This window comes from Macrobrachium nipponense, chromosome 33 (assembly GCF_015104395.2).
Source record: "Macrobrachium nipponense isolate FS-2020 chromosome 33, ASM1510439v2, whole genome shotgun sequence".
Lineage (NCBI taxonomy): Eukaryota > Metazoa > Arthropoda > Malacostraca > Decapoda > Palaemonidae > Macrobrachium > Macrobrachium nipponense.
In genome coordinates this window covers 52,169,786-52,195,960 of record NC_087219.1, presented here as the reverse complement: position 1 = coordinate 52,195,960, position 26,175 = coordinate 52,169,786, and the positions used below count along the sequence as shown (strand labels likewise).

The following is a 26,175-nucleotide window of genomic DNA, read 5'->3' as shown; positions in this document are numbered from 1 at the left end:
AAATGTTATGTTGCTCCCAACCTGGACCCTCTGGCCTATGCCATGGACGCCATGTCCATAGATTGGAACACTTGGCAAAGAATTTATCTGTTCCCTCCAATAAACATGTTAATGAAAGTACTAGACAAACTCAGGACTTTCAAACGTCAGATAGCTCTGGTAGCCCCCAATTGGCCCAAGAGCAATTGGTTTCCTCTGATGGTAGAACTAGGACTCCTCCCTTGGCGGATCCCAGATCCCAAGTTGACACAGGTAGTACAAACTCGCAGTGTGTTAGCTTCCTCAAGAATTCGGAGTGCCCTAGCTTCCTCAAGAATTCGGAGTGCCCTAACTTTATGGACTTTATGAAATTTGCAGCACAAAGAGATGCTAACATTGATCCTCTAAATACCTTGTTTCTAGAGTCAGATAAAAGAGACTCAACCCTTCGTCAATATGATTCAGCTGTAAGAAAACTGGCAAAGTTCTTAAGAGATTCTAAGGTTAGAGCAATGACTCGGAACCTAGCAGTTACCTTTTTTAGGACCCTGTTTGAAACGGGATTAGCAGCTAATACAATTACAACAATTAAATCTGCCTTGAAGAAGATATTTCAGATTGGGTTTAATATTAATCTTACAGATTCATATTTTTCATCAATTCCAAAAGCTTGCGCCAGACTAAAACCAGTAACCCGCTCCCACACAGTTTCCTGGTTTTTAAATGATGTTCTTAAACTGGCCTCTGAAACCAACAATGATTCATGTTCATACATAACACTGTTTAGAAAAACTTTATTTTTGGTAAGTTTAGCATCTGGAGCCAGAATATCTGAGCTTTCAGCATTATCTAGAGAACCGAATCATATTGTTTTTCTCGCATCTGGGGAAGTACAAATCTTTCCAGACAAGAGATTTTTAGCAAAGAATGAGGATCCACAGAACCGATGGTCACCGTGGAGGATTGTCCCACTTCCACAGGATCCATCCTTATGTCCAGTTAACACTTTGAAAGCTTATCTGAACAGAACTTCTAATAAGTCTTCAGGCCCTTTATTTATTAGAGAAAATGGAGGAAACATTTCCTTAAAAGGAATTAGACAGCAGATTCTTTATTTTATCAAACAAGCTAATCGAGAATCAATTCCACATGCTCATGATATTCGAGCAGTAGCCACGTCAGTTAATTATTTTCACCATATGAATTTTGAAGATTTAAAAAAGTATACAGGTTGGAAATCACCATTAGTATTTAAACGCCATTACTTAAAATCTTGGAAGCCCTAAAATTTGCAACAGTGGCAGCAGGAAATGCAGTTCCTCCTGATATATCAAAACCATGTTAAGAAGTTAATTCATTAGTATTCCTTACCTTTCTTTCTCCCCTACCTGCCTCATTTATTGTCCCTGCCTTAGCCTTGTTACTCACCTGTAATTAAATTAGATTTGGTACTCACCTGTATTGTAATTAACCTGTTCTGGTACTCAACATTTAGTTTATTGGATGTAAATTGTATAGTATTAAGATATATTGTGATATCTTTTGATGGTTTCCAAGAAATTCTTGGACCCCTCCTTTTGAGTACCAGTATAGTATGTATATTTGTCTTGTATAAAGGTTACTAGTAGACACCTTTATTTTCTCTTGGAAATGTTTTTCCTGAATAAGTTTTTGATAACTGATTACTTTTATGTCAGTTTGTATTAGATTATATATTTTGATACGGTATTAAAGTTCCTTCTTTATATATCCTAGTTTTTATTCTATTCCTTTTCAGGTAACTAATTACAAGCTATTGGACCAATTCTCTGTTACTATTTCACGGAGCGACACAGGTTGAGCCCAGAAAAGGGATTTTGACAGAGGAAAAATCTATTTCTGGCGAGAGACCTGTGCCGCCCAGTGAACCCACCCTTGTTTTTCCTCACCCTAGACTGGTCCAAGCTTGGGATGCTATGAGGAATGTTTAGGTACGCATGGGTGGTAGAGGGGTGGCGGGCAGTAGTGGGATGTAGAACGGCACCTCGTAGTAACGGGGGATGTGGGAGTTGAGGAGATAACTAATTGGTAAGAGACCTCTGAGAGTGGTTTTTCACGCCCCAGTTACTATACCGACACCCTATATGGGTGAGCGAGCTAGGCATATGCCCGGCATTCCATGCAACTTTTTTCTCTGGTATATGTAGCAGTTTTATACCTTAGAAATGATGCTATAAGGAGCATTTCACTGGGCGGCACAGGTCTCTCGCCCAGAAATAGATTTTTCCTCTGTCAAAATCCCTTTATTATAAAATATATTTATATGCATATAAGTGATTTCCTTTGATAATCCTCCTGGATTACCCCATAGGATTTTCTCTTTTCATTCTCTTGAAGCATTTCTTTTTCATGTTGAGAAAAGGCATCCCAAGTGCACAGCAGCGCTTACATTAAGTTTAAGGAGAAATCATGAATAAATTGCACTGCAGTGAATGTATGTATATACGTACTGTACTGTGGCATAGCCCTTGCCAGTTCCTTTCTGTCTTTAAAATTTTTTGAGGTGTGTAAAGTATAGTTAGTAAGTGGAACAGTATTCACATTGTGGTTGTCAAGGAGTAACATCTTAGCCTCTTCATGAAGTGTTACGGGAGATTTATTTTGAACTTCATTTTCCCTCAAATTTAGCAGTAGTACGTAGTTGGTGGGTGTTCCTTTACAATTAGGAAATAAGAAACAGACATTTAAAAACTAGATTGCCAGCAAGATAATAAATTTTGGGGAGGTGACAAAATACATAACTCATTTTTGTATAAGAAACTTATCAAGTAATTACATATCTTAAAGTTTCTACCTAAGCCAGATTAAAAATTCAAAATTTACGGTAGTGCTAATAACTGTTTTGGTGTAGTTAACCATTCCTGCTCACTTTCCGGGCACTGGGAGGAACAACTAGGCAGAAAGCTTCAATTTGTTTGCTTCTGGATCCTGACAACATTGATGGTTTCCCTGCTGTGTGCTTCATAATTTTTTGGATGGGTTTTTACTTCTGTATGGTGAAGTAGTTCTCTGATTTTGTTGCAGCCTTTAAAGCTTTGATTTTGTTAGCTTTGGTTAGCTTTAGTATTAGCTTTTTTAAATATCTGACTAGCACTTCGAGTATTAGGTTTTGCACTTGGGGTTAAACTAGAGTATCTGAGTATTAGCACTACCGTAAATTTTGAATTTTTAATCTGCCGTAGGTAGAAACTTTAAGCTATGTAAATACTTGGTAAGTTTCTTATACAAAAATTAGTGACGTATTTTGTCACCTACTCAAAATTAAATGTATTAAGTGTAAGAGGCAGGATTGCCATAAGGGTAACACTTGTCTAGAATGTCAGGACTGGGACGAAAAAAGTGGAAAGTATTTAGTTCCCATTTGGAAAAACTTGATGAAGACAGGAAAAGGAAAGTGGCAGTTAGAGCTGAAAGTAAGACTAATTTAGAGCCTAGTCGAGGAACAAGCAATGTAGAACCTAGTTCTGTTTCTTCTCCTCACCTTCCTGTTTCTCTATCTGTAGTTCTCCTACACCTTTGCAATTAACTCCTATTCCAGGTTCCCATGCTTCCAATCCCAACCCCATTGCAGACCATGAATCGAGGTTCGATCAAAAGTTTGAGTTTTTGGCCTAGGTAGTGATGGAGTTGGGTTCCTCATTCAGTGCTTTTGTTGAAAAATCTAGTGTCAAGTGTTAGTGTTGCACCCAGTGTTAGTGTTGAGGAGGTAGCTATCCGTCCCATTGATGCTGATAGACCATGGTCCCTGTCTTGCTTCCCTACACGGGAGAGAAGACATAATGGAGGTTCGTCTTTACCTAAAATTGTCCTTTTCAGCTTTTTATTATTAGGTAAAAAATCCATCTTTACTGCCCTACTTGGTCAAAAGAGGGTGTAGGGAGGGTGAAGCAGCATGCAGAACGTGCTTTCCCATTATGTGAATTGGGACTTAAACATGAGAAACATAGCTAGTAATCATAATTGAGGGCAATTTTTGTATTTATATATTGCTAGAGATAGTATCTGAAAATATTAAGACAATGCTACACATTTTTCCTCACAGGTTGCCAGATCTGCATTTACCCTAAGGGGATGGTGAGAAGGAAAGCAGTTATGAAAAACCAATGAGCATTACAAGTGAAGAAAAAGGTGTAGGTTATGTGAAGAAAAACATTCCAAATTATGAATTGTATGATTTACTATTGTTACTTCATAAAGGAAAGAAAGAGCTAATAGTTACGTATTTAAATTTGACTGATTTATTTGCTCTCATACTATAACTTTGTCTGGTAATAACTAAATATTTTCAAAAGAAGCACAAACTCTACCTCTACTATGTGTCGGAAAAGAAAATGAGGAAATACCACAGAGGATTATAGCAGATCAAGATCAAAGAAAGGGTTTCTATAATCCATGAGTTTCCTATGAGAAACTGAAATACGTGTCTAACAGTGTAAGGTTATTGGATCCCAATTTTTGTCTGACTTTGTTGATTCACCCATAATTTTAGTTTGTTAATTTTAATTCCCGCCACTCGTTATTATAAGAAAAATTGCAGAGTACGTATGTACTTTACTCAGATATTTGAGGCTTTAGGTCAAATTTTCTTGATCTCCCGAGTTTTGCCCATATCTACAATGTGATATTTTAATCTAAGACTTGTAATTAGTTACTAGTAACAAGTCAAAGGTTGAATTTTTAATCCTGCGGTATAATGGCCCTGACTTTATTAGTTGTCGCAACATCCATCCACGTGCCAAAGGTATGGCTCTATACACTAGGTCTGGACAAGTTGTACATATGGTATTTTGGTTTGTTGATACATGTAGATGAGCTTATCATGATAAAGACCAAATGCAACACATGTACGTAGATGAAATCGTTCACATAAAACTTACCATGTATGCTAGCTGAGAGATATTACAATGATTCCTTAAACAGGAATCGTGAAGGAATTATTCGGCCTCATCTGTGGAGGCCCAAATCTAGGGCTGAGAACTAGAAGGGCCAATGTCATAAAACCATGTTTTCAGAAAAACGCATTGAAAATATTGCTTCCTTTATTAAAATTCAGGTAAGTACAGCAAACGAAAGCTTTTTTTTTTTTGGGGGGTGATTGCTTAACTTATAACATTGGGCATTATAGCACTGAAACAGAGATAAATTTCCAGTTTAGAGACGGTCTTGACTACAATCGGCCATTTTTTGACATTGGCCCTTTTAGTTCTTCAGCCCTAGAAATTGACATCTATCTTTGGTCAGGCTTGTTTTCCATTCCTCCACCACTAACAAATGATGGTACATTGGTTACTTGCTCCAAGAACAAGGCAGAACTACTTCATTGAGCTTTTGAAACTAAACAATCAGGTGAGGATGTGTCTCTTCCTGATAATTGTCATCTTGAACCTATTTTTATTAAACCTCCATTTTACTCTGGGGATGTCAGGAAAATTCTGGATATTCATGATAGCTGGGTTGGGAGAAGATCCTAATGATGTCTTCCCGATATTTTTTAGATAAGTTTTTCTAGTGTTTTGTCTCCCAAGATTGTGGATTCTATAGATTGTGAGGTCGGTATAGTACTATTTTTGTGAATGAGCGCAAGCTTAGCAATGCAGTGCTTGTTTAAAAGAGTGGCATACCTGCAAACTGCAGTAACTTTAGGCCAATTTCTATTCTCCGTGTGCTCCCCAAAGTTGCAGAAAAACTCACTTTTGGGCCACTTTATTAGAGTATGTGGAATCCAAAGGCTTGTTAGCTGATTGTCAATATGCATATAGAAAGTAGTTAGGTGCCTGCAGTGTACTCTTGGATTTGACAAGGCATATAGCAAGGGAACCTTGATAAGGGGTTGAGTGTAGAGTAATTAAAATACTATATAAACATCAGAATCTTAGAGTGGATGGATATGTTTTAGGATTACAGTACCTCAAGATTTCCTTACAGGTTGGGGTAGCTAGTTGCTGTCGATGGAATCTTTAGTGAATCAAGACCTATTGCATCTGGAGTTCCACAGGGCAGTGTTCTTGGACCTTGGCTGTTTTTAGTGTATACACATGATATGGTTGTTGGCCTGGAAAACAAGATTTTTCAATATGCTGATGATGCAACACTTCTGGATGAGAAGTGAAGCTACCCATAGTCTCAGTTGTGACATGAATCGAATTAGTGAATTTCCACCCCATCCTCACCATTAGGCAGATGGGACTCACTGAATGAATCTGAAGCTTTAACAAAGTGTAACTTTTGCCTCATGTCATGCTTCTGAGGAACATCTATTGAAAGTTTCAGCAAATGCCGCAAGAAAGTTAAGTATCCATCCATCTATGTATTGTTTGTAAGGCCTCATATTTTTATAACTGTGAAAAAATCAATGGTTTAGGTAATTTTTACTCCATTTTCTAGAGTACTGTTCTCTGGTGTGGATGTCTGTCTACCACAGATTTATCTCTTAAATAGTATGGTTCATTGGGGTAGGTTTCTGTTTCCTAATAGTACGTACTTAGTTATGACTTGGACCATCGACGGATTGTCTCATGTTTGTCACGTTTTCATAAGTTGTGCGAACAAATCAAAATAAATATTGCTCATAAAGTTCTTTTCATGTGGACTAACACATGAATGATTATTTTCGGTCATGGTACACCAGGCTAATTAGTATACTGATGGTTGAGGATAATGTAAGGTACCTAATATGATCAAGCTCTCAATCATCCACCACCCCCTGATCCCAACTCCTTGACGAGGTGGGGGGCTTAGGGATCCACTGCAGAGAGAGTATGCCCCTTTACGCCTACTCTCTCTGCTGTGGATCCAACTGAACATTGGGACCTTTAACTCCTTTACTCCTCCTCCTTATAAATTTTCCCCTTTCCCTTCTTCTTCTTTCGTTGACGACCCTGGCATGGTTTTGGACTATTGAATTGACAGCTCTTTTAACTTGATGGAGGGTGGAGTTGGATGGCATGCCTCTCCACCCGTAAAACTAGAGTACCTGACGTGGTTGAGCGAGGGGAAATTTTTAAGTCAAGCCATGCCCACAGTGCTGGGTCCGATCTCATGGGACTGACGACCCTTAAGGCACTGTGGGTATGGCGTATATCCAGGTGAGGGACCCAGGGCAGTTACCAGTGTGTGTAACGGCATTGCCCCTCCCCTGGTTGGGCCTCCTTGGTGAGAGGGACCTCATCCTGGATGAAATTTTTTTTAATACTATATATGGAGAAAAAAATTAACCTCACAACGACTTATGGCATGGCAATGGACTGTTCTCAGGATAAATCAAATAATGAAAATCAGAGTGGTATTAAGACATTATTACCATACAATAAACCCAAAAGAAATAGATATCGCCAGGACCCAACCTTGATTCACTTTGATTCTCTCTTTGGGGAGTCAAACTGGTCAAGGTATTTGAACTTAGAAGCTGACAAAGATATATCTTTTATTAAAATTAGAAAATTACCTATTGAATCGATGCCCATCGCAAGAGATGAGCATAAGACAAATTAAAAAAAGGGAATGGTTGGTTGAAACAACAACCAAAAACCAATCGGAAAACTATCAATGTATAAAAAATATAGATAACATAAATATAAAGGTTACAAGGCATGATACAATGAACAGTGTACAAGGCACAGTAGTAGTACCAAATCTTGAGGATGAAACATTAGATAGATTAATACTTTTAGATTCATTAAAGAAAAGGTACAATAATGTTGAAGACTGCGAAGTATATGAGGTCCCAAGCAGGAAAGACAAAAGTCAAACTATCAAAATAGCCAAGATAAAGTTCAGTGGCCAAACCTTACCCTTAAAAATTAAAATGCTAGGATTAAATAGGGAACTAAGACCTTATGTTCCTAAACCTATGCAATGCAAGAACTGTTGCAAATATGGTCATACAGCAATTAAGTGCAGGAATATTTATAGATGTGCCTTTTGCAGCTCGCAGGACCATAAAACACGCTGGGACTGTGGCCAACCCAAATGCGTCAATTGTGGATTAGAACATCATGCCAGATCTAAATTGTGTGCGTTCTATATCTACAATACAGAACTTAAATTGCTACAAGAACGAACTGGAATGACGATAAGAGAAGCAAAGTTAGAACTGAAAGTGAGAGGATTAAATGACCCAGCTAAGAAATTTAGGTATGCAGACACCTCAAAGTCAAGCAATACCAGAACTGAGACAAATGATAATAATAGAAATAAAGAAATACCACCACAAAAAATACAAGATGAAAAGAACTCTTCAAACATACATAATATTACGACTGTGGAAAATCGATTTAGCTCATTATCGGAAATTGAAATAGATAATGACATAGAGGAAAACAAAGAAGAATTAAAATCACAAGAATGTGAAAAAACAGATAATACTACTCGAAAGAGGCAACTGGATAAGACCCCACCTAATTCCACCAAACAAGTCTGTAAAAAGATAAATAATCCACCAATCTCGCCGAAAGCTAAAGTTCAGAAACAAAACACTAATATTCCACTGTCTCCCATAGTAACAATAGTACCTCTAGGAACCGAATCACAAAATTCAGATGAAATGGAAAACCAAAATACAGGTCACTACAGTGAAAACGAAGAAATTCAACCATCACCAATTATAGGCGCCACAGGAAAAAACAGGGAAAAACAACAAACTGAGAAACATGAAGATACATGCGGCTGCAGTAAATGCTTTATAGCAATGTGCCACAAAAATAAGACTATAACTAAAGACAGCCTAACCAACACCATAAGAAATTTCATGAGGAATAGGAGTAAGGAAAAAACAAACATAAAATCTCATGAAGAAGGTTGTATGTGTATTGAACACTTAGAATATTACAAAGAGAAAACACATCAGTGTTGTAGATAATATTCTAAAAAAAATCAAAATGGAAAAATCAAATCTAGATAGTAAAAAAGTAACAGTTAACGAAAGTAAGATTCAAACTACAACAAAAAATGAATCAAGACCTACAAAAATACAAATTAACTTATAAAAAATTTTAAGAAAATATCAGCTTTAATAATCTAGGGTAATTTGACCACTTATATTACACCATTCAATCGTTATATAATTCAATGGAATATAAAGGATTATTAACGAGAATGCACTTAGGGGAAGTCCAACGACTTATTAGCGAACATGAACCAATGATTATATGTATACAACACATAGGAAAACGTGTTCCAAAAATAGGTAAATATCTATTAGCTACAACATCACAGGAAAATGAAAATAATTTAGGAACAGCAATATATGTCCATAATAAAATTATATACGACAAAGTAGATATAGATTACACTGAATTGCAAATTTCAGCAATAACAGTGAAAATAGAAAATAATGTGTTTGATATAATTAACTTATACAATCAGCCTAATAAAAAGTATGATTTAAACAAATTACAGAAAATAATAAAAGAGTTTAAGAATCCAATATTAATTGTAGGAGATTTCAATGCGCATAACTCAATATGGGACTATAACAACATTACTCCAGATAAAGATGGAGCAAAAATAGAAAACTTAATGAACGCTAATAATCTTTGTTGTCTGAATGACAGCGAAGTAAATACATATTATTCCAGAACCCATGGAACATTTTCCACAGTAGATGTCACCCTTTGTTCAACAAATATAGTTGACAGACTAGATTGGATTATATGTGATGACTCCTACTCAAGTGACCATTTTCCCATAATAATATCCTTATTAAATAATGAACCAAAACCATATTCTCCACATTACAACATGCAAAAAGCAGATTGGGACATTTTTTACTTTCATACCGATAAAATACCGCCCTATGATTATTTGAGAAATCACAATGAGACGAACGATTTCATTGTGTCCTTCATTAAAAAGGCAGCAGACAAAGCTATTCCTCATTCAAAACCCCATAATAAAAAACTTAAGGTCCCCTGGTGGTCAGATGATCTAACTGAATTAGTACGAGAAAAACACACTCTAGCCAGAAGGTTAGATACTCTAAACAGAAGATTCAATAAAGTTAATAAATCAAAACCATTCACAGAAGAAAGTATATTAAAAATGACAATTTTACTATTAGAAATAGATGTATTAAAACCTTTATATAATAAAATATCAGCCAAATTTAGAAAAGAAGTAATAAAAGGTAAAATAATATCTTGGAGGTCCTATGTGTCAGAAATAACAAGCGAAACATCCATTCAAAAAGTATGGGAAAAATTCAGAAAAATAAATGGAACAAACATTAGACCACCCAGACAAGCTATATTAGATAATGGAAATAAAATTTTAGATCCCTTTGAAATAAGTAACATACTTGGGGCAAGTTTTGCCAAAATAAGTAGTGACGAAAATCTAGACAAACATTTTAAAAAAGTAAAAAACAAAGCAGAGTCTATTATACTTAATTTTGAGACAAAGGAAGATATATATTATAATAAAAAGTTCAATATGGAAGAGTTAGAATATGCTCTCTTGAACAGTAATAAATCTGCCCCTGGAGGAGATGATGTTTGCTTTGAGATGATTTGCCACCTAGCACCTTTAGCAAAATCATACTTATTAAAATTTTACAATCATTTATGGCTCCAAAACTTGTTTCCAGACAAATGGCGAAATGCAATAATAATTCCTATACCTAAACCAGGAAAAGATGCTAGTAATGTGAATAATTATAGACCTATCTCATTAACAAGTTGTATATGCAAGTTATTGGAGAAAATGGTAAATGCACGACTTACATGGCACATTCGTGAAAATAAAATTTTAAGTCCTACACAGTTTGGTTCACAGCGTAATAGGTCTACATTAGATTCTCTGTGTAGTTTGGAAGACCATATACGTAGAGGATTTGAAAGAAAACAAATTACAATAGCTGTCTTTTTTGACATTCAAAAGGCATACGACACTACATGGAGGTATGCAATATTAAAATCTTTACATAATAATAACATCCGCGGCCATCTTCCTAAATTTATTAAAAATTTTATGACTGACCGCACTTTTCAGGTGAGAACAGATAATGTTTTTTCCAAAATATTTCCACTTGAAAATGGAGTACCACAAGGTAGCGTCCTTAGTGGTACTTTGTTCACATTGGCAATTAACAACATCAGTAACATGCTACCGGTTGGAATTAAGAGTAATTTGTATATGGGATGATTTTGCAATATATTACACAGCATCACGCATAAAACATGCAGAAAGAATGATTAATAAAACTATAATAAAAATAGATGAATGGGCCTCATCAGTAGGATTTAGATTTTCCATAGAAAAAAACCCAAGCGGTCATTTTTTATAAAAGTAAAATTTGGAAAAAAGGTGAAGAAGCAGAATTAAAAATTAGAAAACCATAATATACCAATTAGCCAAACTGCAAAATTTTTAGGTTTGATATTTGATGCACACCTCAACTGGAAAGCCCATATAACTTACATAAAATCGAAATGCAAAAGAGCATTAAACCTAATTAAAAAACTTTCTCACACAAATTGGGGAGCTGATAGACATACTCTTACTATACTTTATAAAGCAACAGTGCTATCAATTATTGATTATGGAAGTGAAATATATGGGTCAGCTTCAGAAGCAGCACTGAAAATAAAATATTAGACCCAATTCACAACGAAGGCCTAAGAATATGCACAGGAGCATTTAGATCCTCTCCAGTCTCCTCTGTACAAGTTGAATGTGGCGAACTGCCACTATCCCTCCATAGAGAATTCATAACCTTGAAAAGTGCATTAAGAATCAAAGCAAGTGATTCACCAACTAAAAGTCTATTTGAGTTAAGGGATGTCTTTATAAACAATCATTCACCACCTTTCCCAATTAGAGCTAATAGACTGTTAGAGTCATTAAATATAAATATACAAGTACCTCCAATAGTAAAGTTACCACCCCATTGGACTATGATTAAAGTAAAGACTTGCACTCACTTGAAATATTTATCAAAAAGTTCCGTATATACCCCAGAACACCATAAACAAAAAACCATAGAACATATAAGACAAAAAAGTTCACATTATGCAATATATACCGACGGGTCCAAATCGCAACATGGCGTAGGATATGCAGCTATATCGCAGAACAAAACATATCAATTTTCTTTACCCAATCATGCCTCAGTCTTCACAGCAGAGTTGTGTGCAATTAAAGTAGCTATCAAAATTATAAAGCAAACTTCAATTAATAATTTTGTGATTTTTAGTGACTCGAGAAGTGCCATAGAAGCTCTTCAGAATTACAATCCAAAAAATAATATTGTACAGCAAATTCAATTTGAACTCCACAAATTATATAAAAATGGCAAAAATATTGAAATATGTTGGATCCCTGCTCATGTGGGGATAAGAGGAAATGAAGAGGCTGATAAAGCAGCTAAAGAAGCAGTCCAAATGATAAAAGCAAATGTAAACATCCCCACCAGTGATTATATAAGATATATAAAAACAATAATTGTAAATAAATGGCAAAACGTATGGGCTGAAGAGCCTGAAAATAATAAATTAAAACAAATAAAACAGGATGTTAACAAATGGAGTTCAGCATATCAAAGAGAGAGACATGCTCAAGTAATCCTGACACGCCTCCGTATAGGCCACACTCGTCTGACACACGGGCACTTGATGAGCAACCCACGCGACCTGCTCCAGAGTGTTCAGAGTGCAAGGAGTTGGTAACAGTCAGACATGTCTTGTGCGAGTGTCCAAAGTATGACCAGCAGAGACTGTCAACTTTTGGTTTTTGGAAATAAAACAATAAAAGAAATTTTGACAGAATCTTTTACATTTTCAGTAGTTCCAATTTTGACTTTTCTGAGGAACTGCAATTTAATTGATAAAATATAAGTTTTTTTTTAGTGAATTTTAAAACAAAATTTCAAAAATTTAAAACTTAATTCCGAATTTTAATATATCGTTTTAGTATGTATGTAAGGGAACATGAGTAAATGTATTTATTGTGTGTGTGTTCTAGTATGAAAGCGTTTGCCTTTGTGCATTTTTTTTTATTTATCCTGAATGACCAATTTGGTCCCAGTTCTGGCCTAAGGGCTAGACCTGGCATTTTATCTAATCCTTCGGGCCAGCCCTAGGAGAGCTGAAAATCAGCTCAGTGGTCTGGTAAAACTACTTTTATAATAATAATAATCAATCATCCACCAACATATTGAGCCTTGTGAGACCATCTTGTCTCTTGCGGAGTTGTCCATGAGTTATCTCATTTTAACTTTAATTAGTGAAACTGATTGTCAAGGACCTGACAGGTCCTGATTTCCAGTGGATTCCTAATTTTCCTCAGTATAGAGATGTAAATGATCTTACCATCCTCTGCAGAGAGCTTAAATTACTACACTGACCTGCTGATTAAAGCTAAGGGTTAGATACATGAAAGCCCGTGGTATTGCCAGTGCTCAGGTGCCTAACAAATTTCTTGTGATTTTCTGTCCTTATTCTTATGGAAGCCTTTCATAAATTTTGCTTACTTGGGGAGTAAGCCTGCCAACTACATACTTTGTTGTTGTCCTTGATATTGTTCTTGTTGGGGGGGGTAAGAAAGGCTAAATAGGGTCTGAAAAAAAGGTGTTTTGCACTGAGTAGAAGGTACAAGAATTTTAGGATAGGATATTTATGATTTATTTATTAGAATGAAAATGTAAAATATAAATAATGTCCATGATAAAGAGTACAGAAAAATTTATTTTTAACAAAATATAACAAAAAAATTACCTATGTATTTTCGTTGGTGAAAGAAACAATGGGATAATTTTCCGTAGCTTTTAGCACGTTTAATGTATTGAATTTAAAGGATACATTTCTGTTGAATTATTTTGTGTTTCCACTTATAAATGAGAATATTTGAAAATGTTTAATTTATGTTCTTTTTATTTGATCCTTAGTTAGTATGAGTAGTACTAATTATGAGTACTAATTATGAAGACCGCTTCATGTTAAGTTAGGAATATAATGTTTGCAACTTAATGTGGCCTCACATTAGGACTTTTTTTCTCCAGCTTCGAGCTGTTGCTGGCGAAAATGAAAAACCTGGAGCTTTTAGCTCAAGATTTTAGCTTCCCGGCAGAACGGGAAGCAGCCAGCATGAACTGCGAGCCACAGCGTAGTGTAAACAAACAAGATGGCTGCTGCTGATAGGACGTACTCTCAGACCTTTGGCTTCTCTTCTCCTGAGCCACTCTCGAACCCACAAACGTTTTTTGTTACTCTTGCATTCACATAAGTTTCCAAGAAATACACCACTGCAGCACATCTTGCAACAGTCCAACAATTTCTGGGTGCCATAATGATATCAGCTGATCAGTTTTGTTTAATTTTTCCTATGGCTCCTCGAAACCACGAGTTCCTAGTGTGACGATACAACACTTTTGCTTGCGAGCATCGGCTGGATGCTTGCCAAAACCGCGAGCAAGAAATGACTAGTGTGATACCAGCTTTATGCGTCGGGGAAATCTTGCACTCATCCTGAGTAAGGTAGAGGTTGCATCACGCTTTGTTTCTTTGTATGTTTCAATAGTGTTTCATGTACATTTTGTATTTTTTAGTTACTTGTTTAATGCTTTGAAACAGTACTTTATGCATATCAGGAAGGCATATCACAACCTCTGCTCTCCTAGGTGGTCTAATTTCTTAAAACCTATTTGTATGAATAGCGACACGATAATGTTTAAAGAAACAAAAGCTATGTTTTTTAAAAGATCAGCTACTTACCTGTAAGGACTCTGTGCTAGCTCTTTCAGTGTGGTTAGCTTGCGTGGATATACAGGTACAGTGAAGAAAGAGATGAGGTTACAGGCATAGATGATGCCAGTGACATAGGCGCTGAACCACCAAGGCGCCAGGAAAATCCGGAGAATAATTGTTTTGGGTCTATATTCAACACTTTGATTCACAAGGTTCTTGAAAAAGAGAGAGAAGTAGTTGAAGTTGTGACTACTGTAATTAAATTTCTTGAAATTCTAAGAAACATCACCCAAGATCCAACTAAATATCATACATAGCTCTACTTTAATCCTTTGTATTCTTTAATAGTAGTCATTAGGAAATTTCTTACAGATCAAATGCAGAAGATGGTAATGCTTGGGTATTTGAAAAATAGTTGTGTTTGGAAAATGCTCTTTTTTTTGAAAATGATGTTGATCCGAAATTCCTTGAGGACTTTTACTATATGGTGAAGCCATACCCTTGTTTTGACTAGTAATGAAATGGAATGAAGTCTTGGAGCATTTAAAGAATAAATAGATGTAGACGTTATGCGGAATGTATTAAGGAAAATAATCTTGGGGAATTAATGTTAGATTGTTGAGCTAACTTAATGAATCTTGAGACATTGATTGTTTAGAGTTTTTGTGTACTGGAATGCTTTAAGTAAATTCTTTTAAGCTCTCTGCTTTCTGCTGCTTCTGGTCACCTATTGTAATATACTGTACTGGCTTGTAAGGAGATGTAGTACTGTACAGTAATATGCAAGTTATAACCTTTTTGCTGTATCCTTTGTGACCAACTGCTGCTTAAGAGGTGAAGGGTTTTTCTGTCAATTTGTCTGTTAGCAAGGTGATGTGAAAACTAAAAGGTTGGTTTTGATGAATATTGGCGAGAGCATTCATTTAGGAGTCTCTTCCAGTCAGTGGGTGCTGACAAAACTTTGAAACTTTTTTTTCTTTATAAAATCTTGATCTATTGATCATTGAGATGATATTACCTAATAAATGTTTCACCTAAATTTTGTCACACTTTTTTCTCAAGATATTTTAGTATGGAAAACATTACGTACAATGAATTAATGGTTTGTTCATGAGACTTACCTGTCAGATATATATATAGCTGTATTCTCCGAAGTCTGACAAAATTTCAAAACTTACGACACACGCAGTGGGAGGCCAGGTGGTAGCGGCGGGTATCAGGAACCATTCCCATTTTCTATTCAGATTTTCTCTGTTGCCGGTACTGTCAACACCTGTTTTCAGTCCCTCCGTCGTTGGATTTTGTAAACTTTTGTTGCCACTTAAGTATTCTGATTGTCTTTTGGTTTTTTTACTTGGATTTGTGGCTAGGCACACACTATTGTGAACTGTTTTGGATTTGGCTTTGGTTTTTCTTGAATAAGATGTCTGGTTCTAGTTCTGCTAGTTTCAGAGTATGTTGTGTGGAAGTGTAAGGTGAGGCTACTGAAGGCTTCGGTAGATCCCCACACTGTATGCACAAGCTGTAGGGGACATGTTTGTTTGGTAAATGATCGTTGTAAGGAGTGTGAGAGTTTGTCTGATTCTGGCTGGATGACGTATGATTCCTATGTGCGCAAGTTAGAGCGTGACAGGATCAGGAGGTCTTCCTCTAGGAGCGTGTCAGGCAGTAGACGTCAGGGTAGTAATTTTTCACCTGCTAACCCTCCTGTAGACTTTGCTACCCCTAACCCTGTGGTGTTGCCTTCGGGCCCTGAGATTGTGTCTGCGGAGGGTAATGCCCTGTCCGTGATCATGGAATCCATCCGTAACCTGGGATCCAAAGTGCTCGCTCTACAAAGTGGTGTGGTGAAGTGCAGTGATAGTATTAGTGCCCCTAGTGTTGTGGAGGGGGCGTCAGATCAGCCCTATAATGCCTCTAGGCCTGGACCTCTGTCGGACTCCCAGGACTCAGGGAGTGGGCAAGTCGAAAGCCGAAAGAGGGTTACGGGGGCTCCCCACCGATCTGGTGTCCCTTCAGCAGGTCTTGTTGACGCTTCCCAGGCTGCCAAGGATCGTGCTCGTGCACGAATCCTTAAGGATTGCTTCTCGTCCTCCGAAGCGTCCTCCCTGTGCAAGGGGTGGAGCTCTCGGAAGGACTCTCGCCCTCTTAAGAGAAGCTTCAGATGCTTTTCAGTCGTCTCCGGAGAGTTTTGACGCTTTCCCACCGCAGAAGAGGACCAGGACGTCATCAGAGGATGACGCTGTTGAGCGCCCCAGTCGCTCCAGGGATAGCTTTTCCTGTGAGAAGGAAGAAGGCGTCCCCTCGCCCCTTGTCTTCCCACAGGCTCAGCCCTTCCCCTGAGAAGGAGTCTTCTCCTACGAAGAAGATGCTCCTTGTTATGCAGCAGCAGTTGGCTTCGTTTATTGCCGAGAGAGAGGCAGAGCCGTGTCGACGCAGGAAGGACTCGAGGCTGCCTATCAAGAGGTCCAAGCAGTCCCCCTCTCCTTCTCCTTGTTCGTCTCCTTCTCCTGCTTCGTCGCCCTCTAGATTTCGTTCGGCACCCCAGTGCTTGTCTAGAGGGTGCGATGAGCGTCTCCCCAGACTTTCTTCTGTCGAGAGGGAGGAAGACCGTAAGGCTCATCACACAGGGATCGTCTAGCTTCTAGACAAGACGCTCCTCTCGCTCCCCTTCGTGACGCTCTGCATGCTGCTAGGCATGACGCTCCTCAGGCTGCTCGCCTTGACACTTCTCAGGCTGCGGCTGCTCGTCAGGATGCTCGTCAGGACGCTCGTCAGGACGCTCGCCAGGACGCTCTTCAGGACGCTCGTCAGGACGCCTCCTTCGCAGATCTTCCAGACGCTTCAGAGGCTGTTGTAAAAGACGCCCAGCTTTGTGCGGCGAGTTCTTCTTCGCAGCAGAGGTCCCTCTTGAGAGTTGGGCCTAAAGGTCTTAGACCTCTTAGTACTTCTGTAGATTCGTCTGTTGCTCCCGTGGAAGAGGGAGAGTTAGGGAGTTCGTCGGAGGCCGCGGATGAAGAGCAGCCTTCTACGTCGTCTTCATCCTCAGACTACCAGGTCTTGGCCAGCCTTCTGAGAGACTTGTTTGGAGACAAGTTCCAACCCTCGGCCCCTCGCTCTCCTCCTTCGCAGTTAGCCTCATCGAAGACGAGTAGAACGCCGGGATTTGGGAAAATGAAGACTTCGCTTTCTATGAAGAGAGCCTTCAAGAAGGTCCACGACTGGATGGATTTGAGGAAGGCCCTAGGCAAGACTTCTTTTGCCCTGCCTCCGTCGAGACTGAGCGGAAAAGCAGGGATTTGGTATGAAACGGGAGAGGACATTGGGTTGAGAGTTCCTTCCTCTTCCCAGGGAGACTTTGCCAGCCTAGTAGACGCTCCAAGGAGGTCTCTCCTTTCCTCGGCGAAGGTGTCGTGGACTCCTTCTGAATTGGACCATCATCTGAAAGGACTTTTTTGGACGATGGAAGTATTCAACTTTCTGGACTGGTGTTTGGGAGTCCTGGATTTGCAGTCGCGGAGTCCTGACTCGATTAGTCTGGGGGAGCTGTCCAGCGTTTTTGCGTGCATGGACAAGGCTGTCAGGGATGGTTCGGAGGAACTGGCTGCCCACTTTTGTACAGGGCTCTTGAAGAAGAGAGCTTTGTATTGTAACTTATGAGCGAAGTCTGTTTCTCCCTCACAGAGGGCAGAGTTGCTGTTCGCTCCTCTGGCGTGCCATCTTTTCCCCCAGTACATGATCAAGGATCTCACCGTCAGCCTGCAGGAGAAGGCTATTCAAGACCTCCTGACCCAGTTTTCCAGACGTCCAGCAGTCCCTTCGGCTACTACGCTTGGGCAGGCTTCCAGGAAGCAGAAGCCCTTTCGCAGAGGAGCTTCCTCGAGATCGTCTCCTGGAGGAAGAGGTCTTCCCAGAGGCAGAGCCCCTTCCAAGCTCAGGGGTAAGAAATGATGCGTCAGTCCTTCAGACACCAGTCGGAGCCAGGCTTCTTTCCTTTGCAAAAGCCTGGAGAGCGAGAGGGACGGACAGCTGGTCCCTCAAAGTCATCGAAAAGGGATACAAGATCCCATTCCTCAAACCTCCTCCGCTGTGCACTACGCCCAGGGATCTGTCACCCTCCTACCATCAAGAGAAGCAGCAGATTCTTTTCGATCTGCTCGAGCAAATGCTCGAAAAGAGGGCTGTGGAACAGGTCCTAGATCTGGAATCCCCAGGTTTCTACAACAGGTTGTTCCTGGTGCCGAAGCAGTCAGGAGGATGGAGACCAGTCCTGGACGTCAGCAGGCTGAACCATTTTGTAGAAAAACTAAAATTCAAGATGGAGACGCCTCAGTTGGTTCTAGGAGCCTTAAGACCAGGCGACTGGATGGTGTCGTTAGACCTTCAGGACGCCTATTTTCACGTCCCCATCCATCCTCAGTCAAAGAAGTACCTGAGGTTTGTCCTGAGGGGGCAAGTCTTTCAGTTCAAGGCTCTTTGCTTCGGGCTAAGCACAGCCCCGATGGTTTTCACGGTTCTAATGAGGAATGTGACGAGATAGCTTCACCTTTCAAGTATAAGAATCTCTCTGTACTTAGACGATTGGCTCATTCGAGCCTCGTCAGTGTCGGGGTGTCTGGAGGACCTTTATACGACGCTAGAATTGTCAAAGTCCCTAGGACTTCTGGTGAACTTCGAAAAGTCCCATCTGATCCCAACGCAGTCCATCGTGTATCTGGGGATTCGGATGGATTCAGTGGCTTTTCGGGCTTTTCCGTCCCAGGAATGTCAGCAGCAAGGCTTAGACAAAGTTTCAGCCTTCCTGGGGAAGGAAACATGCTCGGTGAGGGAATGGATGAGTCTGCTGGGGACCATTTCCTCGCTGGAGAAGTTTGTTTCCCTGGGGAGACTGCATCTCAGACCTCTCCAGTTTTTCCCGGCGGAGAACTGGGAGGACAAGGAAGATCTAGATGCGATCTTGAGGATCTCGAATCCAGTAAAAACTCACTTAAGGTGGTGGCTCGATCCCGCAAAGCTGTCAGAGGGCTTTTCGCTCAAGCTTCGGAGCCCCGACCTAGTGTTGTTTTCCGACGCGTCCACCTCTGGATGGGGAGCAACACTAGGGGGTGAAGAAGTGTCAGGCACCTGGAGAGGGGAACAGGTGTCCTGGCACATAAATCTCAAAGAATTGGCGGCGATTCATTTGGCTCTCCAGTTCTTCGAAGAAAAAGTTGCAAACCGTGTAGTCCAGATCAACTCGGACAATACCACAGCTCTGGCTTACCTCAAGAAGCAAGGAGGAACACACTCTTGGTCCCTGTTCAGCCTAGCAAGAGAGATCCTGTTGTGGGCCCAAGCACGAGAGGTAACGATTATTACGAGGTTCGTGGCAGGAGTCGAGAACGTCCGTGCAGATCTTCTCAGTCGGCAGGAACAACTGCTTCCGACTGAATGGACTCTTCATCAAGAGGTATGCCAGGAGCTATGGAGGCTTTGGGGACGTCCTCTAGTAGACCTTTTCGCAATATCGAGGACGAAGAGACTTCCTCTATACTGCTCCCCTGTACTCGATCCAGGAGCAGTAGCAGTAGACGCCCTTCTTTGGGATAGGACAGGGATGGATGTTTATGCCTTTCCCCCGTTCAAGATCTTGGGAGAAGTCATAAGAAAGTTTGCAGTGTCGGAAGGGACGAGGATGACGTTGATCGCCCCGCTTTGGCCTGCGAAGGAATGGTTCACAGAGGTCATGTCCTTCCTAGTAGACTTCCCGAGGACGCTACCTGTAAGAGTCGATCTACTCAGACAGCCCCACTTCGAGAGGTACCACAAAAACCTCCCTGCTCTGAGTCGGATTGCGTTCAGACTATCGAGAAGTTGGCCAGAGCAAGAGGTTTTTCAAGACCAGTGGCAAGAGCTATTGCCAATGCAAGGAGAGCTTCCTCTCTTGCAGTGTACCAATCGAAGTGAGCCGCTTTCAGGAGTTGGTGTAGGAAGAAGGACATTTCCTCTACCACGACCTCTGTGAACCAAATAGCCGACTTCCTCCTTTATTTAAGAAATGATGAAAAGCTGGCAGTTCCAACAATAAAAGGTTACAGAAGTATGTTGTCAGCGGTCTTTAGACACAGAGGTCTGGACCTGGCTAACAACAAAGACCTTCACGATCTCTTAAGGTCTTTTGAAACCTCGAAGGTGGCTCAGCCTAAGCTGCCTTCCTGGAACTTGGACGTGGTCTTGAAGTTCCTGTCGTCCAGTCCGTTCGAACCTCTTCAGTCTGCATCTCTGAAGGATGTTACCAGGAAGGCTGTTTTCCTAACTGCTCTGGCAACAGCGAAGAGAGTTAGCGAAATTCAAGCCATCAGCAAGCATGTAGATTTTAAAGGGCATAACGCCGTTTGTTCCTTGAGCCCGACGTTCTTAGCCAAGAACGAAAACCCGTCTAACCCTTGGCCCAGGAGCTTTGAGATCAAGGGTATGGCTGAAATTGTTGGACAAGAGCCATAGAGAGTCCTGTGCCCTGTCAGGGCTCTCAAATTTTATTTGCATAAGACAAAGGAGTGTCGAGGTCCTTCGAGCAATTTGTGGTGTTCTGTAAGAAGGCCAGACTTACCTATGTCTAAGAATGCTCTGGCGTTCTTCTTGAGAGACACCATCAAGGAGGCTCATCCTGTAAGGACAGTGACCTTAAACTGTTTAAAGTGAATGCTCACGAGGTGAGGGCTATCGCAACCTCTGTGGCATTTCAGAGGAATATGGCACTCAGTGATATCCTGGGCGCCACCTTTTGGCGAAGCAACTTGGTGTTCGCTTCACACTACCTACAAGATGTGAAGACAACATATGAGAACTGCTGTTCGCTTGGACCATACGTTTCCGCGGATACAATCTTGGGGGCAGGAAGTAGCACTCATCCTATCCTCTAGAAAATGCTTAGGAGAGTTTTTAATGTTTTGTATTTTTATGGTTGTTGGGTCGCTGCCAGAGGTGGACTTCCCATTCTTTAGCCTAGGTTATGTGGGATTAACTTATGATAGGCTTGGTCAGGTGGTGGTTTTTGCTTCGTTGCCCTCATAGTATGGTCAATATGGTCTAGTCGCATTGTGGTCACGCCCCCGTTGACAGATCATCTAGAACTCACCAGCTAACAGGTCACTACCTCGCTGGAGAGACTAGTAAAGCAGAAGCAGACTTGGGTGACAGTAATCACGAAGTCAGCTATGCTAACAGGTAAGGAACCAAGGTGTTAATCATCTACATGTAATTTGTTTCATAAATCCTATTCTGTCTCTTCCCACCGCCAATGGTGGGATTCAGCTATATATATATCTGACAGGTAAGTCTCATGAACAAAATGATATTGTTATGATACAATAAAGTTTGTTCATACTTACCTGGCAGATATATATATTCATAGTGCCCACCCACCTCCTCTCAGGAGACAGTGACACTAGAAAATCTGAATAGAAAATGGGAATGGTTCCTGATACCCGCCTCCCAGCGGCGGGAATGGGTACTAACCACCTGGCCTCCCACTGCGTGTGTCGTAAGTTTTGAAATTCTGTCTGACTTCAGAGAATACAGCTATATATATATCTGCCAGGTAAGTATGAACAAACTTTATTGTATCATAACAATATCATATTTCAGTATAATGTTCTACTGGGGTGGGTCGGAATCCATTCCCAGGTTGAAGTCTAAATGATTTTAAAAAATGTATTTTCTTTTTGGTGCAGTGACATGGATTATATTTTGATAAATAATATTGTCATGGCTAGGATTAGAGTCTGTATTTAGACTATTTGTGGGAGCCATGATGGGAAAGTCAGCCATTCAGTAATGTTTAGACCTGAGAAGCATTAATATGATTTATCATTTTAATATTTATGGACAGAATTATAGAAAGGATTACCATGAGGATTCAATGGGTGGGCTGATGGTTGGGTAGGGCTCCAGGCTTTATGGTCGCATATTAAGAGCTAGTGTTGGATGTATTTTTTTTTTTTTTTTTTTTTTTTTTGTACAAGGGCAGCGTTGGTGCTATCTATTTATCTATTTTGGTCTAAGTGTGATGTGGACATTTGTGGGTCAATCCTGCTGATGTAATTAGTGAGGACGTGAACTGTATGAGAAGTTTATAATCTATTTTTTATGTTTTCTGATGATTTTTCTCATTCAGTTTGTTCCCAAATGAATACAAACCTTCGGTCTTTACATTGGTGAAGTTCTCCTGTTCAGCAGGAAACCAGTTAAGAAAAAATTCAGTGCAATACGATCAAGGTATGGTGGAGTGATACATAGTGTCGTCCAATGGGGCCAGCAAGTGGGAGGATCCTAATTTCACTTGCTCCAGAGAATCCTGTGATGCATTAGTTTTCTCTTAACCAACTTTTAGTGCAGATGTATGCTGCTCATTTCCTATCAAAAGCTGTTTTTTTTTTCTCTTCGTAACATTTTGTTTGCAATTGGTCTTATTTTTAATTTTGAATGGTGTGTTTGTTCAGACACATTATACAAACCCTTGGTCCTTTACATAAGGAATTACTATTCAGCGCCAGCTGGACCGGTTGTAAGATTTACTAACAAGGTAGTTCGGCAGTAACTGCTTGTGTGATGGTCGGGAGTCCCACCCGCCTGGAGGTAAACATACCACTTTGCTTTCGGCCACCGTCGGGTGAAGGTGTGTGCTTGCCTCTCTGCCTGCCTCTGTCATGAGATTACCAAAGCTGTTACCTCATTTCAACCTGTTTGTACTAGAATACAGTTGTACCTCAACATACGAAAATCCCAGCTTACGAAAAATTCAAGTTACAAAAGCAAATACAAAGATTTTTTGGCTCTACATACGAAAATAATTCAGGTTACAAAAGGTTGTTGCTGTAAAATCCCGAGATTCGCCCGTACCGCCGAGAACAATTTTAAAACTCGCGCTGCCAACTGAGTAGACTCACCACCATCCTCCCATTCTCCCATTGGTTCCTGATGCTAGTCACCGCCATAAGATCCTGCTCTCCTGTTGGTCAGCATCTCTCCCATCGTGCTCTACATAAAGGCGTTCTTCTTCGGCCACTGCTTCGCACCAGCGTTATCGTACGCACGCAGAATTCATTCGATAGGCACCATCCTTAAGCAGAAGGAAGCAATCATAGCAGCTACACCTTTCAAGGGCGTTACTGTTTTGTCCAACGAGGAGCCACGTGCACGATGAGATGGAGAGGCTGCTTCTTGTATGGATAAAAGACAAAGAAATCGCTGGCGATATGATAACCAGGACGGCAATCTGCCACAAGGCCAGCGCTATTATCGGCGATTTGATTGCCCAGGCCGAAGACGATGCAGAAGAAGGGACATCGACGCCAACCCCAGACTTCAAGGCTTCTCAGGGGTGGTTTGAAAAATTCCGGAAACACACTGGCATCCATTCGGTTGTGCGGGTTGGAGAGGCGGCCAGCTCGGACACGAAAGCGGCCGAAGCCTTTATTAAGACGTTCGACGAGATGGCGATCAACGAAGGCTACAGTTCTCAGCAAGTCTTCAACTGTGATGTGACTGGCCTTTATTGGAAAAAAATGCCTCGTCGGACATATATCACGGAGGAAGAGAAGAAGCTACCTGGGCATAAGCCTATGAAAGACAGGCTTACGCTCGCACTTTGTTTGAACGCCAGTAGGGATTGCAAGGTGAGCCCTTACTTGTGTATCATTCGGAGACTCCTTGAGCCTTCAAGGCCCACAAAGTGTTAAAGGAGAAGCTTCCAGTGATATGGAGGGCTAATGCAAAAGCCTGGGTAATGAGACTTTTGTTCACAGAGTGGGTAAATCTGTTTTCATACAATCAACTTACCTGTCAGATATATACATAGCTAAGACTCCGTCGTCCCCGACAGAAATTCAAATTTTGCGCCACTCACTACAGGTAGGTCAGGTGATCTACCGGCCTGCCTTGGGCGGCAGGACGAGGAACCATTCCCGTTTTCTATCATATTTTCTCTGTCGCCGGTGGTATGAACATTGTTGTTACTACCTCCTGACATAGATTCTTATTTCAACCTTTTGATCATCGTTTCTCGGCTTTTTGGTGACGTATCTGGATCGTGGTTTTTGGCATTCGCTACTGTGGACTGAATTTGGACTTGCTTTTTTATTTTTCTCAGTATGTCTGACTCAAATGTGAGTGTGAGAATGTGTGTGAATGTAGGCTGCAAGGTAAGGATACCGAAGGCTTCGGTTGATCCTCACACTGTATGTCGTAAATGTAGGGGGTTTGAATGTTCTTCTACTAATACCTGTCATGAATGTGAGGGGTTGAATGCAGAAGAATGGAAGACTCTAACTTCTTATTTGAGGAAGTTAGAGAGGGATAGGGTTAGACGTTTGAAGAGTGTGAGTACAAGGCCTATTGAGCCTTTTATTGACCCTATATCTAACCTTGATGATTTTGATTCTCCCTCTGTGTCGAATTCACAAGCTTTACTTTCAGAATCGGCCTCTGAAATCGCCGATCTGAAGGCTACTACTATCTCTAAGATGAAGTCCAAAATGGCGGTCTTACAAGGTAAGGATAGTGAAAGTGAAGTGTTCAGTGAAGTGAGTGCTCCCAGTGTTGTGGAGGGGGCGTTTGATCGTCTCTGCAACGCTCCCAGGCCTAGACCGCTTCCAAGCTCGAATGCCCAGAGGAGAAGGAAAGTCGAAAGCTTTAAGGAGGTCGTGGGGAATCCCCAACGGTCAGACGTCCCTTCAGCAGGCTCTGTTTCACTTCAGGCTGCTCAGGACCGCTTTAGAAAAAGCGTCCTGCGAGAGTGTTTCTCTTCCTCTCCCTCTCCTTCACCTAAACGAGTGTGGAAGGATTCAGACCTTTCCAGGCCACTGAAAAGGCATTATAGAGAACCTGATTTGAATTCAAGCCCGGAGCGCTTCTCAGATGAAGCTCACTCTTCTATCAAAAAGGTGAAGGTTGCGTCAACGTCTCCCTACATGGACGTAGCGGACCGCTCGCCTTCGAATTCTCCTTCTCCTCCCATTGAAGAAGACGTGGGAGAAGCTTCAAGGAAAATTCTTCTTGCTGTACAAGAACAGCTAGCCTCATTGTTGGGAGTTTTGGCTAGAGATCCTCCTCGTAAGAAGGACGTTTCTCTTCCGATCAAGAAGTCTCGTCCTCTCTCTCTTGCCAAACGCAAGGCGTCTTTCAGACATGAAGCTTCGTCTTCCAAACATGCTGAAGAAGTTTTGCTGTCTAGATCGAGATCTAGAGAGACATATACCAGACACGAAGTGCAAGACATGACGCCAGCTAGACGTGAGGCGTCTTCCAGGCGCGAGGCGTCATACAGAGCGTCATCTAAGCGCGAGGCGCCAGCCAGGACGCCAGTTGAGTGCGAGATGTCTTCCAGGCGCGAGGCGTCATCCAGACGTGAGGAGTCAGCCAAGCTCGATGCGTCAGCCAGGACGCTCGGCGGACGAGAGGCGTCATCCAAGCGCGAGGCATCATCCTTTTATGAGGAGAA

General features: G+C 40.8%; 2 protein-coding genes across 2 annotated transcripts in view; one reads left to right on the top strand and one right to left on the bottom strand.

The window, feature by feature from the left end:
- The window catches only part of LOC135203186 (actin-like protein 6B), a 411,151-nt gene that overhangs the window by 81,620 nt on the left and 303,356 nt on the right, over nt 1–26,175 (top strand).
- Nucleotides 14,393–26,175, bottom strand: part of LOC135202748 (glutamate receptor-like) — a 119,692-nt gene continuing 107,909 nt past the window's right edge. The window contains exon 4 of the mRNA XM_064232220.1: nt 14,393–14,911. Coding sequence (XP_064088290.1) covers nt 14,720–14,911 — 192 coding nt within the window. The 3' untranslated portion in view covers nt 14,393–14,719. The remainder of the gene's footprint in view (nt 14,912–26,175) is intronic.